This window comes from Nothobranchius furzeri, chromosome 17 (genome assembly GCF_043380555.1).
Source record: "Nothobranchius furzeri strain GRZ-AD chromosome 17, NfurGRZ-RIMD1, whole genome shotgun sequence".
Taxonomy (NCBI): Eukaryota; Metazoa; Chordata; class Actinopteri; order Cyprinodontiformes; family Nothobranchiidae; genus Nothobranchius; species Nothobranchius furzeri.
The window spans coordinates 45249619-45266596 of record NC_091757.1 but is presented as its reverse complement, the minus strand read 5'-3'; the positions used below and the strand labels follow the sequence as shown (position 1 = coordinate 45266596).

The following is a 16978-nucleotide window of genomic DNA, read 5'->3' as shown; positions in this document are numbered from 1 at the left end:
TAAAGAGAGATGAAGCTCGTGAGCTGGACTGGGTAAGGCACCGTGTGACTGCATGTTGCCACATCCTGTCATGCAGAGGCAAATAGACTCAGACAGGAATGTTTGTTTAATCCTTTGAAATTACTGTTAACAAAGAGAAAACCTCAGGTTAGGATTTCATGAAAAGTGTCTAAAAAATGGTGGATTTAAATCATTTTTAAGTAAAGAAGAGATCAAATCAGTTGTTTACAACTGAAGATGAAAGTTTTTACATTACAGGCTGATGATCTATTCATGTATTTAGCTGATCTGTTGTGTAAAATTTAAACACCTTATTGCGTAAATTCATCCCACTACATGTATAGTTCCAGCTTGCCAAACAGGCATTTCAGACAATAGACAGAGCTGTCTTGATTAGAGAGAACAATTAAAGCTTTTGTGCTCTGTACTTCTGCATTTGCTCCTTTATGTCGCCCCCCTCCTATCAGCATGCAGCTCAAACTTCAGTGTCCATGCTCAGTAAGGCCTCTGTATGGAGACAGAATAGGGACTATGCAGCCTCTCTCCTCCCCTTTCTTCTGCTCTCTGCCTCCCTCACACTCTGTAACTAGTTTGCGTCCCCTGACAGGGAGCCTGACGTCACAGGTGGCTGCACAAACCTCCCTGCGGCGCTTTATGCAGCGAGATCAGTTTAGGAATTGAAAGTTGAGGAAGGAGGCATCAGGTGTGCACGCAAGGGAAGAGAGGGGAGTAGAGTAACAGCGGAAGGATGAATGAGAGCTGCAGCGCTGGACATGTGATAAGAGGAGCACGAACTGTGCTGCATCTGTAACAGCATGTCAAGATCACATATAAGGACTGCCTTATGACGGAGATTGACTTGCATTTATGGTCTGGAGCTGGATGGACAGCAGGGCAAAAAGGGCTTCTACTAGTTACTCTCTGGATGAATGCATAAAGGTGAGTTTCTTTCACTTTTCAAAGGAATTTTATTCTTATTTCTAGTTTTATCCTTGCTGCTTTTCTTGAATAATCTGTTTTTATATGTTGGAAAAATAGGATTACCCAGCACTAAGTAATTTCATCTGTTTATTTTAAATCTATTTAGTCAAATTTTACTAAATCAATACAGACTTTAATCTAAATGCTTTTATCCTGAAATGAAAACATGCATGGCTTTGAAGTTAAATTAATTCTGTAAACTTAGCAGAAGTTATTCGTCCTTCCTGGATCAACGTGTAGACTACAAGCTACTTTCTTATTTTACAAAAACTCAAACCTGTCTGGAAACATTGACCTTTTCACACCTCCTGTTATGGTCAGCTGCATACACCCTTTTAACAGCCCATTTAGAGTCCAGACAGAAAGAAAAACAAAGAGCATTTTTGCTGTTAGAGGACGGATGTTTGCATAAACCTCAGATAGAAAAATCTCGACCCTGTATGTAAACTCAGCTGTGTGAGGGACTAACGTGCACAGGGGGTCTACCTAAACCTGATATCCAAGGAAGAATGCATCCATAACAGGATAAATAAAACAGGAAACACAATAAAATAATTTCTTAAAGACTGAGAAGTGTTTCAATTTAATTAAAATTGTAAAAAATTTGATAAAATTATTTAGTTCTTGCTGTTAACTTGAAACCAGAAAAGGGGGAGTCAGTCAAACTGAACTTTTCTAAACGACTACAACCTAAAACAAAGTTTTTAATATTAATGTTAATCATCTGATTTGTTTAAGAGTTTATTTTGAGCTACTTCCTATCCTAATGACTTGGTAATAAACCAGTTACTATCTATCTAAAATAATTGCTCAACTTTAATCAAAACGCACATTTTGAAACCCAGCCTGATAACACACGATATGTGATCATCAAACGCTCATGGGCTTTTACGGCCAGACCCACAAATAACAGTGTAGTCATTCACCGCAGGAAGAAGACGGCGTGTTATTTGGTCTGACTCACGCTCGCTGCAACACCCAGCAGATAATCCAGTGCTCCCAGCAGCAGGGAGCTGTCCTCCGCCGGGCTGTTCCTCACATCACAAGCTGTTCCCAGCTGTGATTCATGTCCGAACGACTCTGGAACGTTTCAGTCCACTTGTTCCTTCTGCGTGACGCAAATCAGCTCCTGAACGTTATGGTCAGGTGATTGAAGGTCACATTTAGTTTGCTTTGAAACAATACGTGCTAATGAGGTTGGTGCAAAACAGCTCCACAGTTCGTGCAAATACCGGAGTAAAAGAATAATTTGCATCCCTAGTTGAAGTATTTGAAATAAAGACTGAATGATGCTCCCTTGTTTGGACAGTGTGTGTCCCAACAGCTCTAGGAAAACCGCCGTCCCTCATGAGGACAGCGTGGAACTCTAATTCACCCAAAGCTGCAAATTTCAAGTGCTGTAAGTCATGTAGCTGAGTCAGCAGATAGCTCGTCTTACCACCGTCTGCAGGGGAGAACGCTGTATCGTTTACCACAGTGGTGCATTATTTATTCTGCAGGGTACAGAACACTCGGGTAATCATTCCAGGTCACAGGCTTAAAAATTTGGGGGCTCATTCGTTTTGCAGTTCTCTTGTAATAAAAAGAGCCATTACAAAGCGTTTTCTCTACTATTGTTTGGTTGAAACCAGAGACCAAAGATTGCAGTCTTATTCTCTACACTTGTTCCTGTTTAGTTTCAACTCCAGAAACCAGAGAACCAAGATAGCAATCTAGATCGAGTCACTTTCCAATTAAATCCACAAGTGAATAATTCATCTAAGAGCCTTCCCTGTCTGGGAGCATAATGATCAGATCGTATTCTCTATGGCTTTCTATTTAAAACAACAGGGCAGTAAATAAAGATTTTGAAGTTGATTTACAGGAAACGTAACTGAAACGAGGTGTTTTGTGTCTTTTAAGGTCAATTTTGATCCGGCCGGACCATGACTGGCAAGCAGGGGAGGAATGGAAGGTCAATGTGCAAAGGCCTCATCCTGGGAGCGCTCCTGACCAGCAGCATGATCCTTATTTACTGCCTCTCTAATCCACACATCCACCTCAGTGTGCCAGAGTATGTCCCGAGGAGTCTTTTCGTTTTAGGAAGTGATTCTTTTGCAGAATAAAAGCTCTGTCGAGAGAAAAGGGAATTCACATCTAGATAATGGAGACTGGTGTAAAAATTTTATGCAGTCTTGCATTAAAAAAATTAAAAGCAAGATGGAAAAAATTCTTCATTTTTCCTAGAGATGTGGTTGTTTAGAGAGAAGAAGTGACTGAGATCCTGTTAACACCATGTTTCTGTGTAATTTTCTACTCAGATGTAAGGCTTTGCAAATACCTTTCACGTTATCGTTGCACATGATAATGTTTTTGTCCTCTGTAGTGTCCCAGTACCTTACTCCTGTGCCCACCGGCCATCCCAGCCGCAGCCCAAGCCATCCAACACTTCCCATAAATCCACCAGCCAGTCCTGCCCTCCGAAAGTTGACATCATGTTCATGAAGACCCACAAAACAGCCAGCAGCACCTTGCTCAACATACTTTTCCGTTTCGGAGAGAAACATCGACTCAAGTTTGCCTTCCCAGATGGCAGGAACGACTTCTTCTATCCATCCCTGTTCCAGCGTTCCCAGGTTAAAGATTACAGACCAGGAATGTGCTTCAACATTGTCTGCAACCACATGCGTTTCAATGCTCCTGAAGTGGCCAAGCTGCTGCCCACAGACACATCCTACATCACTATCCTGCGAGACCCAGCACAGCTTTTTGAGTCGTCGTTCCACTACTTTGGCCGACTGGTGCCGTTCACCTGGAAGATCCCAGGAGAGGATAAGATAACAGAGTTCCTGCTCAACCCTCAAAGCTACTTTGATCCAGAGGGCTTCAATTCGTTCTACCTCAAAAATCTGCTGTTCTTTGACTTTGGACAGGACAACACCCTGGAGATCAACGATCCGCGGGTGGACGAGGGAATCAAGTTTATCTCTGAGCATTTTCATCTGGTCATGTTGGTGGAATACTTTGAGGAGTCGCTGATCCTGCTCAAGGAAGCTCTCTGCTGGGAGATGGATGACTTGTTGTTCTTCAAGCTCAACGCTCGCAAAGGATCCACTGTGTCTAAACTCAGCCCCGAGCTGAGGGCCAAGGCCCTCGAGTGGAATGCCATCGACTGGAAGCTATACCAACATTTCAACCGAACATTTTGGAACAAAGTCGACACCTACGGGCCGGAACGCATGGCTAAGGATGTGGCAGAACTCAGAAGGAGGAACCAAGAGATGGCATCCATCTGCATCGAGGGAGGGCGCGCTGTGGAAGCCAGCAGCATCCACGAGACAGACATGCAGCCCTGGCAGCCAATCGGAGAGAAGTCAATCTTGGGCTATAACTTAAAGAAAAACGTGGACAAAGCACATCAGAAGCTGTGCCGTAAGATGTTAATGCCAGAGATTCAGTACCTAACAGAACTTGGGGTGAACTTGTGGATTACCAAAGTTTGGGGCCATGTTCGAGATATCATCAACTGGTAACTTTGAGCAAGACCGGCAACGCTGATATTAGTAGAATGTTTTAAAGGAAACTAAAGTGTGTGACTGGTGGGAGGACAGGGTGAAAACTCTCGCTTTTGGTTTTTAACTAAAAAGCATGTTGGCTTCAAAAGACTGTGCTGTAATTCACCCGATGGGTGCTTTAAAAAGTGTTCACTTCACAATCGACAAACACTTTTACCCGATACACCAGAAATGTAGTATTATTCTTCTCTGTGAGTTGATTTTAAGGTGTTCGAATGCTTGAATGTTTTTATGAAATGCTTCTGCAAACTGCGAGGTTAATTCTCTAAGATCTTTGATGAAATCGGTCCTAACCATTTCCATCCCTGCATTTTTTTAGACTGTCTGAAAACAGCAGATGAATTGTAATTAATCATGAACGCATTAAACTCCAACTCTTTGGTGTTCAGCCTTTTAAGTGGAAGATTTTATTTTGAAATTAACTATAAAGTGAAGTGTTGTGACAAATGGTGGAACGTAGGACAAGTATTGCATCTTATTTCACTGTTTATGGAAAGCAAATTTGCCCAAGATGTGCATAGAATTTTCCGTAACACTTCAAAAATATTTTTATGTTTCATGACAAAAAACATTTTTATTTTTCCACATGAACAAAAAAGCTATACTGGGTTTGCTCATAACTTTTTAGCTTTCTTGGAATTATCAGTTGTCAGAAGACAAAAAATTGACTTAATTTTGATAAGTAATCTACTATCCACCATTTATCGCTCATATGAGAAAATCATATTAAAAAACATATATAGATTTGAGCCATCAAGAACAAACTATATGTTTTATTCTTTTGAAATTATTTGTTTTGCTTTTAAATGAAATGTTTGCCTTTGTAATAATTTGCAGTCCTAGCCCATTTCTGTTTTCTGCCTGTATCATAACGGTAAGCATTAACACTTCCTGCATGCAATTGTTTCAACAATTAATAATGTGTTCCTTCCTGTCAGCTCTGCAGTAAACTGTTTGCTTGATGCTCACTAACAGTGTTAAACACGTGTTTATCAGTACAGTATGCGTAGCTTTGCATTGATGACCTGCAGCAACAAAAGAGATTCAGCCAAATAAAAAGAAGATATTTTTCTTATTACTTTGTAACAGTTTCATTTCTCCTTACTTTGCATCTACTTAACATTTTATTCATTTGACCAGTGCATTCAGCCTTTCCATAGACTATTCAGTATTTAAATAATGATTGTGTTCTTTCATTTAATGACTTCTTTCTGATTTCCCCCCAATAATCTTTATGTAAAATATTATGTGATCACATTTCTAAAGAAATTACTGAAATGTATTTTTGAATGTGTTTAAAACAATTCTATAAAACTCACTATCCCCCACCCCTCCATTACCGTGTAAACCGAGGCTCAAACAGGGTCTGGATTTATTGTTCATGAATGTTGGTGATTTTTCGTTCTTTGATGAAAAATGCCAGACTGAACGAGTTGACATTGACTGAGGTACGAGAATGTTCATGGAAGGATAGTGACAAAAGTACCCTTCTGACCCATTAAAGTATTTTTTCAGTTTTTGTGTTAGACATTAACTCTTATTTACAAGTAAAATGAAGTATGCAAAATAGATGACACTCGCTATGGATGCAGCTGAGGACATCAGGTGGGTACTATTATGATTATATGGATAAACAGTAGCAGGCATAATACCAGGAGTGTTAATGTTTATTAAGAACATCTGACTGGAAAAAGATCACAAATCAAAAATATACAGATTAATTACAAATCTTATGGATCTTTTAGATTTATGAGCCTCATATGGACTTATAAATGAAAAATCCACAAATTATTCAATCAGTTTGAAAAATTCAACTATTGGTTATTATGATGCAAAATATTGTCATCTTCAAAATTTTTTGAAATTTTAAAATGTATTTACTAATTTTGTATTTTTTCTTGACAAATATATACAACAAATGTGGCATCTATTTTAGTCATTTCTGAAATTATTCTTTTTATTATTATTTTGTCATTTCTGAAATTAACATACAGGAAGTGGAATCTTCACTGATGTTGTATCAGAAAAAGGCACTCCTGCCTTGTAAAGTTCCCCATCACCGGAAGCGCATTTCATTAGCCTTTTTTAACTACTGGGTTCAGTAAAAGTTTTTTAAGTCTTCAGAATCAGTGTTTTAATATAATGAAAGACACAACTTTATTTGGCTTGTTACAATGTGTATGGCGAGCTAGTTCTGCGGGGGTTGCTATTTTTCGGTAAAACACCGGTGCTACGGGGGCGTGGTTGACATCTGATCCTGATAACTGTCCTTTTATTTCAGTAGTCCTGATGTTGTACCTTCGTTAAGACATCATTAAATAAGTATTTCGAATCGAAAAAGTATTTAGTCGGTTAAACGGAACTTTTAGTGTAACTTTAGCCGCTACTAGCTAACCTTTCAGTTGTTTGTAGCATAGCGTGACGATAGCTAGCTAGCCGAGGCTAGCTCTGAGCATAGCTAGTAGCTAATTGTTAGTTGGGTCGCAGTTTCTACCTTTAACAAAGCGCAATTTATTCTTTCCACGCGTTTAATCTCGTTAGCAGAGAAATAAAACGCTCATTTGTACAGAGAAATGTCGCTAACAGAGGGCGTCCTTTCAGATGAGTGGCCCTGAGTTTGATCAGATGAGTTAGCGAAATGTCTTGTAAATCAACCAAAGTCGCCCCGAGTGTTGATTTTGATCACAGCTGCTCCGACAGCGTGGAATATTTGACGCTCAACTTTGGCCCGTTTGAGACTGTCCATCGTTGGAGAAGACTTCCTCCGTGTGATGAGTTTGTTGGTGCCAGGTATCAAACTGTCAGATCAGAGACATGAGAGGACATACTGCGTGTTGACCCCTGTTCATTCTGGGTGTTTTGCATCCTCACACAGGCGCAGCAAACACACAGTTGTGGCATACAGGGACGCCATATACGTGTTTGGAGGAGATAATGGGTGAGAATTTGTTGACAGGGATGGGTGTTTTATTTTTATTTTTTGCATACATAAATGTGTTCTAACTCTGTTGCACCCTACAGGAAGAACATGCTGAATGATTTGCTCCGCTTCGATGTGAAGGACTGCTCTTGGTGTCGGTAAGACTGCAGCAACCAAAAGAAACGCTTTAAATCAAGAATCTGACTTTAACACCAGTGGAAAACTGTGCCTTACAGAGCTTTCACCACTGGAACTCCACCTGCTCCCAGATATCACCACTCAGCTGTGGTCTATGGCAGCAGCATGTTTGTCTTTGGTAAAGTTGGCTGATTTTAGATCTGCAAAAACTGCAAAAACTTAGATTATTTTGAAATAAACGAGTATGGTGTCTGTATTTTATTTTCCAGGGGGCTACACCGGAGACATATATTCCAATTCAAACCTAAAAAATAAGAACGACCTGTTTGAGTATAAGTTTGCCACAGGACAATGGACTGAATGGAAAGTGGAAGGAAGGTAATATTCATTTATTTTTTGTGTATATGAAATTAGTTGGCACCAGTATCTGGGCTCATGTTAATTTTGAGAGTGAAATTGTCTAAAGTGTATTTTCTCTCCATGTAATCAAACAATTTTTTTTTTGCTAACTGTGAGGATAGAAGCTGATTTGTACAAGTCTTGTGGCTGTTTTAGCTTGCCGGTGGCCAGATCTGCACATGGAGCTACAGTCTACAACGACAAGCTGTGGATATTTGCTGGCTATGACGGGAATGCCAGGTGTGTGAGATAACATTCTGTTTTTACATCTACACATTCATCTCTGCGTTCCTAATAAGTTTATGTTCTGTGTACGTAGACTAAACGACATGTGGACCATCAGTCTGCAGGATCGTGATCATGCATGCTGGGAAGAGGCTAGTTAACTTCACCTACACATTTAAAATGGACAAAAACAAAAGATCCAGAAAGACTGAATCCATGTTTTTATATCTCTCTGTTTGGTTTTGTCACCGCCAGATTGTTCAAAGTGGTGAAATTCCTCCATCCTGCTGCAACTTCCCAGTAGCGGTGTGCAGGGATAAGATGTTTGTGTTTTCTGGTCAGAGTGGAGCCAAGATCACTAATAACCTCTTTCAGTTTGAATTCAAAGGCCACATGTGAGCATTGCCTTTCCTGATGAGTCAAACCATAAGTAGTGTGTGTGTTGGATAAAGTCACACAGGACTCCAACGTCTTCTCAGGTGGACGCGGATCCCAACGGAGCACTTGCTGCGGGGCTCTCCTCCACCTCCTCAGAGACGTTACGGACACACTATGGTCGCCTTTGACCGCCACCTGTACGTATTTGGAGGTGCTGCTGATAACACGCTACCCAATGAGCTGCACTGTTATGATGTGGACTCTCAGACCTGGGAGGTGATCCATCCCAGCTTTGACAGTGAAGTATGAACCAAAATGGTTTTCCTTATATTTTCTTTATCATTATTGTTCTGTTTATAGATACTTCATCGATTAGAGTATAGGAGATTCTTGATTTTGTCGCTAAAACCTTCAATAATTTCACTTGGGCTTGTAGTCCTATTTGATGCTCATTGCATGATGTTTCCATCCTGAAAACCAATTTGAACCCTACAGATGCCGAGCGGGAGGCTCTTCCACGCTGCGGCTGTGATCCAAGATGCCATGTACATCTTTGGAGGGACTGTGGATAACAATGTTCGCAGTGGGGAGATGTATAGATTCCAGGTGAGTGTTTACAAAGAAAGTAAATTTTCTTTAGACAACTTGGTCTAAAACTGATCACATTCAAATGTTTACATTGCAGTTCTCAAGCTACCCAAAGTGCACTCTCCACGAGGATTACGGTAAACTGTGGGAGAACCGTCAGTTCTGTGACGTGGAGTTCATTCTGGGCGAGGTGGGTCTTAATTGTTAAAAGAAAAAACGGAGGTTAAGCTTTGAAGTAGCTGATTAAAATCACATGGAAGGTAAACATGTTTTTTCTCATCTCCTGTTGTGTTGTTTACAGAGGGAGGAGAGAGTCTTGGGGCATATCGCCATAGTGACCGCGAGGTGCCAGTGGCTGCGGAGGAAAATCCTGCAGGCCCGGGATAGGCAGCGACAGGTCTGAGTCAGCACGCCTCATGTTTCCTGAGACTACAGGACTTAATCACAGTTTTAGCCCCACAAGTATTAATATGACTCAAGAAGGTACTTTTTACATTATGTAGAAATGAAGCCAAGTGGAAGCTGCAAATGAAATAATTGCAACATAAAAGGACAACTAGTTTTCTTTACAGGAACAAAATAAAGCTAGTTTTGAGCATCAAGGCTTGTGATATAAAATCGGCACAACCGTTTCAAATATCCACATAGAATGTTAGCAGGTGCTCCGTGAGAATGGATTGGGTAAAGGAGTGTTGCATAATTTGCCGCGTTGCAGAGAACCAAACAGGAGAGCAGTGAGGAAAGGGATGAGGGAGCAGCTGGAGGCCCGAGGGATATCCCAGCCGGCAATAGGCCATCGGGCATGCAGCCTCTGCTGGAGGTATCCATCAGGGAAGCAGAGGCCCAGCCTTTTGAAGTCTTGATGCAGTTTCTCTACACCGACAAGATCCAGTACCCCCGCAGAGGTATTTCTTCCCTTGTTTCTACGACCATCTTTAGCTAGAAGTACACATATGCCATCCCATGTCTCCTCACAGGCCACGTCCAGGATGTGCTCCTCATAATGGATGTCTACAAACTTGCTCTGAGTTTTAAGCTCTCCCGGCTGGAGCAGCTGTGTGTGCAGTACATCGAGGCGTCGGTGGACCTGCAGAATGTTCTGAGTGTTTGTGAAAATGCCAACAAGCTGCAACTGGACCAGCTGAAGGTGCACCCAGATAAAATAATAATAATAATAATAATAAAGACTGAAAATCTTGCTTTAACTGCCCCCTAGTGGTTGAAGGTCAGAATATTTTGGTGTTTATAATTTAATTATTTATTCTTTAGGATTAGATAAACTAGGGAAATTTAGACGATTTTTGACTTTGACCTTAATTCCAGGATTGATTTATTTATGTTCCAGGAACACTGTCTTAACTTCGTGGTGAAGGAATCACACTTCAATCAGGTGATCATGACCAAAGAGTTTGAGAATCTCTCCACCCCGCTGATAGTGGAGATAGTGCGACGGAAGCAGCAGCCGCCCCCTCGGGTGTACTCGGACCAGCCCGTGGACATCGGCACCTCCCTAGTCCAGGACATGAAAGCCTACCTGGAAGGGGGTGGCCTGGAGTTCTGTGACATTGTTCTGCTGTTGGACGGTCACCCGCGGCCCGCTAATAAAGCCATACTGGCAGCTCGATCCAGGTACAAACGTTATGTACATGAAGTTTAACAGACTCCTCCCCTTTTCACGCTTGATTGTGCTCAGAAAGCAGATTTTAAATGACAACAATCAGCTCAGTAACGCAGCTGAGTTTCTTTCTTTATTATTTCTCCCACAGTTACTTTGAGGCGATGTTTCGCTCCTTCATGCCAGAGGATGGCCAGGTGAACATATCCATCGGTGAAATGGTCCCAAGCAAGCAGGCTTTTGAGTCCATGCTGCGTTACATCTACTACGGCGACGTCAACATGCCTCCGGAGGACTCTCTGTATCCTTCCAAAGCCACAATTTAAAATTTTACGTGAAGTCTCCCTGATTTTAGCCCTCAAAAATAAACACATTGTTTAAATTTGTAATTCTTCAGCTCAAAAAGTCAAAGATCCTGATGGTTCTTGATGTAAAATCCTCTTTATTTTGGTGATACCTAGGGGTTATTACCTTGACTCCTGATAAACAGCTATCTGTTTGCTGCACCGTACTACTACGGCTTTTCTAATAACCGTCTGCAGGCTTACTGTAAGCAGAATCTGGAGATGAACGTCACCGTGGAGAACGTCTTGCAGGTATTTCTATTTTGGGACCTGATTGGACAACGCTGTTGTTTTTCCTGCAGAAGAAAACATTTTTGTTTTGCTTCTGTCTCCCCCCTCAGATTCTGGAGGCGGCAGATAAAACCCAGGCTCTTGACATGAAGAAGCACTGCCTCCACATTATTGTCCACCAGTTCATCAAGGTTGGTGGGCTTGTATCTGGAGCTCTGGGGGTGTGCTGCCCACTCGCTGCAGCTGAGCTAACCCTCTAGTCCCGTCCTCCTGGTGGGGATACTGTCTCCTCTGACCTCCTCGTGGAATGCCCCCTCTCCTCCTGCTTAGAGAGGAGACTGTTTACAGCGCGGCCGGCTGTGTAAGCACCTCATCATAGAACGATGAGGGGTCACAGTTCCACTCTGATTATTGTTTGTTATCCAAAGAAACAGCAAAGCGCTCAATTTTCACTCTGCGTCTCTGGAGTGTCTGCTCTGCTGTTGGCTTTTGTTCAACTTTTTTCTTTGTGCCGTTGTTTTTTTTAATCATTTTTTTATGCATGTGCAAATCAGCAGCTTCTTATCACTCATTTTTAGTGCAACTTGTCCTAATTTATGGCTCATTTTTTTCATTTTCTTTTGTTCTGCTCGCCTCCCAAAGGTATCCAAGCTTCCCAACCTGCGGTCTCTCAGCCAGCTGCTGCTGTTGGACATCATTGAGTCTCTAGCGACGCACATATCAGACAAGCAGTGTGCTGAGATGGGCTCAGATATTTAAGATCGCTCTCAGCCAGAAGTCATCCATCTGCTGCACCAACTTCTATCCATTCCCTCCCAAACCCTTTTTTTTTTGCCTCTGCATGTCTCGGATACATAAACGAAGGATGCCTTTTGTCTACGCGATCAAGTAGTTCTCTTGTCTCACTGTAAATCAGTCAGAGGTAAATAAAAACACGTTATTCTTAAAATTATAATGTAAAAACTGCTTTTTGTGTACTTTCTGAAATATTTAGTACACATAAGGTAGTATTTTTTAAACTGATGTGCAGCTACATGACACTAGATATGTGTCAGTTATGTTTCAATGTTTGTTCTCAGATCGGCCGTCAGAATGCAGTAATCGGTTATTCTCACCTAGATTGTTCTTAGCTCCATAACCTGTATTATTTATTTATATTTATAGATAGCAATTATTAGAATTACTGTATGTAATTACTGTTATTTTTTCTATGTTTTCATGGTTATCCCATGCTAACATTTCTTTATTCATACTTCAAAATTAAGTGTAACATCATTGTAATATTACATGCACAATCCAACAGGAGTTTAATGCATTTATAGCCTTAATAAAGCACTTTCAGTCATATATTTTTACTCTTAAATTGGAAAGATGTTGGTGTTTGACTCAGATCTCGTACAGAAGCATATTGCATTCGCCCTAAAAATAAAGTTCTGTTTTTCCAAATTAATGACAACTTTTACAGAACAAAATAAAAATAATCTGTTTTTCTGAATTAACGAGATGACTTTTACATGTAATAAAAAAAGCTGTTTTCCCAAATTGTTGAGAAAACTTAAAAATAAAAATCTGCTTTTTAATTTTTTTTTCTGTAAAAGTGAAATTGGTTAATTTGGAAAAACAGCTTTTTGAATTTTTGGGGGTGAGAATGCAGTTAATTTCCATACCTATCAATGTTTAAAAGGGTACTAGACTGCTTTGGCTTGCTTTTAGTACCCCCTTAGTGCCTGTTTGCAGAACCAAAAGCAAAACTTATCTCCTCGCTGTGCGTTTTGTCTTTATAACACCTTAATCTAACAGCTGAAATGTCTCCCCAGCCTTCATTAGTGTCTACACGAGTAATTTATCACTAAATCACAACATGCCCTATAGATTATAAATTGTAAGTCGCTTTGGATAAAAGCATCTGCTAAATAAATAAACATAAACATAAATTACACAAATCAGCTGTGTTCATTGTAAATGGCCTGTATTTGATATAGCGCCTTCTAGAGTCCTGGACCCCCCCCCCCCCCCCCCAAGGCGCTTTACAACATGATCTAAAACATGCAGGAAATGTGCTGGACGCAGACTGCAGCTCCGGGTATGTCCACTCAATTTTTTTAAGTCTAAGAGAGTGGCCGCCAGTCTGAATTTGCAAGTGGAACATTCTGGCCACAGGGAGGAGTTGGGGGCTGGTTGGCCTTTTATTAACCCGTCACAGGATCATTCTAGCACATACTGGCTGTGAAAAAGTTGCAAAGTATCCCTTTAGTTGCTCTTAAATTTAATGTTTATGTTAAACTTCTGAATTACTTTATACACTGCAAAAATTTATTTTAAGAAAAAAACACCTCGTGTTATCTAAATTTTGCTCTAAACAATTCTTATCTTCATAACAGCACTATTTGAAACAAGGTGAATGTTCTTAAATATGATTTTTATTATTTACTTATTTTGAGTGAAACAATCTGCCAATGGGGTAAGTTAATACTGCTTGGCTAAAATTTCTAAAACTACCAAATAAAGCTAACTTTGTTTTCTTTTATTGGTTTTAAGAATTCTAACAATGTAACTTTTGCTTCCCCCATTAGCAGACTGTTTGTGTCTTATGGTGTGTTCTATTTGTCCTCAGAACTCGAAAATCCCGACTTCCGAGTAGGAAAAAACAAATGAAACGCCCCCCAAAGTCGGACCTCTCAATCGGAAACTGAAGAATTTCAGAACTCTGATCTTGACATCCAAAATGGCAGCTTTCCATATCAACAACAGTAAAGGTGTTTCTCAATGTCAAGGCGCCTGGCCTCGTAAGGCGATGTCTTGCGAGGCCAGGTGCCTTGCTTACGAGGACACTGTTCCTTGGTCAAAGAAAACGGTTAAATGGAACAGACTTGCATCACGTAACGTTACGTGACATGAGAAACAACGTTATATTTTATACGTATAAGTTCAATATGAATATAGTATGGCGCTATTCCTCAGTAAGCAGCATCAGCCTCCCAGTTACCGGCGCCAGCTTATCATTAACCAGATCAGTAGTTTGCTTTGGAATTTATATAGCCTCCTGCTGCTGGGCAGTAGTCTTAATTTTGGCCCCCATACTGCACCATAATATAGAACAAGGCTTTTACTTTTTAAATTATGTATATATTTGTTAAATTAAATATGCAAGTATAGCCACTAAAGCTGCAACCACTAAATAACTAACCAACCATAGATAACTTCTTTGGATCTAAAAAAAACTTTAAATTAGTTGAATTACATTTAAACTTGAAATATGTCCCAGGACTGGCTCTCTGTCAGACAGGACGGACGGACGGACGGACGGATAGATAGATAGATGGATGGATGGATGGATGGATAGATGGATGATAGGTGAAGAAGTTCATGAGAGTTGAATGTTACATTTTCCTCACGAAAAGAAAATTTGTATTAAACAAAGGTCAGTTCCCTCTGTAAAGTCAGAGGTACGGAAGAGGATTAGGGCCACTGAAAAGAAAAAAAGAAAAGAAAGATAATTTGGACTTTTTTCCCCAGAATTCCCTGTCAGAATTCCGAGGTTAAAAGTCAGAATTCTGAGAAAAAGTAAGAATTCTCTTTCTTTCTTTTTTTCCCCTTGTCAGTGACTCTCTTCCGTACAGGGTATAAATAAATAACGTCCATATTGATACCCCCCACCACCACCACCACCAACGGTCGGCGAATTGTCCGCTCCCAACCCCGTGACCCCGTCTCACTCTTTGAAATGTTGGCAGCCCTGTATTATAGGTTAAGCCTATAATATAGGCATATATAATGTATTAGATGTGGATTTTCAGTTTCTGATGAGGTCCTTTATTTAAGAGAATTCTGTTCACATCTGAAGGTTTTTGCACTTTAAAGAGATACTTAGTAACTTTTTCATATTTTTAATCATTTTCTTGAGCCAGTATGTGCTAAAACGACCCTTTACAGGGTTAATGAAAGGCCACCCAGCCCTATAGTCCCCTGTGGCCAAAACTGCCTAATTCTCCTTTAATAAAAATAAAGTGTTTGAAAAAAGGCTTGAAGCTTTATTTGTAAGTACAGCCAACATCTATTGTGTCATGCAATGTAAGTTTTTGTAGACCGTTGAGAAGTTTGGAGGACATGAAATACAACATTGAACGAGGAGATTTGTGAAAAAGAAGCTTGACCTAAATAATCAGTAAACTCAGTGGGCCTTTTGGCAGCCATGCAAGATCTCTAAAGATTCAAAGTGAAGTTCACAAAGTAAAAGGATCTGTCAGACTGCTCTAAGGATGAATGGAGCGAACACAAAGTGCTTTTCACAGTCTGGACACTTGAGACACTTTGCAGGTTAAAACACTCTTCTTCAGATTTCTTAGAATTTAAATTTCTTGAATAAAAACAAGACAAAAGTTTTTTATGATGTTGGTGCATCTGACGTGATCCAACTCTAGCTCCAGTTATGCATGTCTGGGATCACTTTGTCTTTTTCTTCATGTGTGCATGTGTGTCTCCCGTGCACATTCATTTAAGTTTAAATCTCTACGCGTGTGCGCACACACACACACACACACACACACACACACACACACACTGAGCCTGGAATTTCACTGGACGTATTTGGTTTCATCTTAAAACAGAGTTCAATATTCTCAGTGATGACATTGAACGTTGAAACCAAACAGAGGGTCTTTTGTTGAGTCCCAGTCCAAGATGATCTCCCTCTTATCAGGTGCGTTTTATTAAAGAGGCTGAAGTAGTGGGCCTTTGCAGCATTTGGGCTGGGTCACAGACTCAGACAGTTACACTCTTACATAGATCTGAACCGCAGAACCACAGCACAGACTTGTTTTGTGCACCAAAGGGAAGCAGAAGATGGTGTTTTTAACTACTAAAATGATGCAAAGGAGTGCGCTCTTTTTGACATTTGGAAGCTTCGTCACATGTCTGGTCACCACTTTTCTGCCCCTGTGGAAAACGATGAACTCTGACCTGAACGAGGTGGAGAACTGGTTCTCTGGGCTGTGGCTCACCTGCCTCTACACGGAGGAGAAGGGGATTCAGTGTAAAGCCTATGACTCGATTCTGGGACTGCCGATCGATCTGCAGATCTCCAGGGTGCTCATGCTAATATCTGATGGCTCAGGAGCTTTTGCCATGCTGGTTGCCTTCCCTGGTCTGGAGGGGGTTGAGGTGTTTGTGGGTCAGCCTAATGTAAAGAGAGGGCTCCTCATATTCAGCGGAGTGCTGACCTGGGTGTCGGGGCTCGCTACTCTGGCTTCCGTCTCTGTCGTGGCGTACACGACCGTGGTGGAATTCTGGGACGAGGGTTTTCCTGACGTGATGCCTCGTTGGGAATATGGAGAGGCAATGTTCTCTGGATGGATTGGAGGCTTTGGATTGGTGATTGGAGGAACCCTGTTTTTTGTGGCCGTGTGCATGGGGGACTACGACCTGCAAACTGCAAGTGAGCCCAACAGCCCGCAGGTGAAGCACCGGTCAAAGCATTACCTGAAGACAGAAGTTTTATAGCTTAGAAGTTATTTCCAGATCAAACATGCCTGGAATCTCATTTGAAACACGGGAGAAAGCTTGTGGCTCTGATGAGAAACAGAACAGACGACTAAAATGTTACAGG

The 16978-nt window shown here is 41.0% G+C and overlaps 3 protein-coding genes across 3 annotated transcripts; all 3 read left to right on the top strand.

Annotated features, from left to right (window-relative positions):
• The first annotated feature begins 667 nt into the window (after positions 1–667).
• Positions 668–4710, top strand: gal3st1a (galactose-3-O-sulfotransferase 1a). The gene is made up of 3 exons (XM_015972609.3): positions 668–939; positions 2884–3034; positions 3347–4710. The coding sequence occupies exons 2-3, from the start codon at positions 2907–2909 to the stop codon at positions 4491–4493; spliced, it is 1275 nt and encodes a 424-aa protein (XP_015828095.1). The 5' UTR covers positions 668–939; positions 2884–2906; the 3' UTR covers positions 4494–4710.
• A 2239-nt stretch (positions 4711–6949) lies between these two features.
• lztr1 (leucine zipper like post translational regulator 1) lies at positions 6950–12328 on the top strand. The gene is made up of 19 exons (XM_015972606.3): positions 6950–7325; positions 7411–7473; positions 7557–7613; positions 7692–7771; positions 7863–7971; positions 8149–8232; positions 8312–8369; positions 8473–8612; positions 8697–8898; positions 9091–9201; positions 9281–9373; positions 9485–9580; positions 9899–10088; positions 10161–10330; positions 10529–10812; positions 10950–11099; positions 11289–11394; positions 11484–11564; positions 12016–12328. Exons 1-19 carry the CDS (start codon positions 7174–7176, stop codon positions 12130–12132), a joined length of 2343 nt encoding a protein of 780 aa, XP_015828092.1. The 5' UTR covers positions 6950–7173; the 3' UTR covers positions 12133–12328.
• A 3805-nt stretch (positions 12329–16133) lies between these two features.
• cldn26 (claudin 26) lies at positions 16134–16978 on the top strand. The gene has a single exon (XM_070546104.1). It carries the CDS (start codon positions 16216–16218, stop codon positions 16870–16872), a length of 657 nt encoding a protein of 218 aa, XP_070402205.1. The 5' UTR covers positions 16134–16215; the 3' UTR covers positions 16873–16978.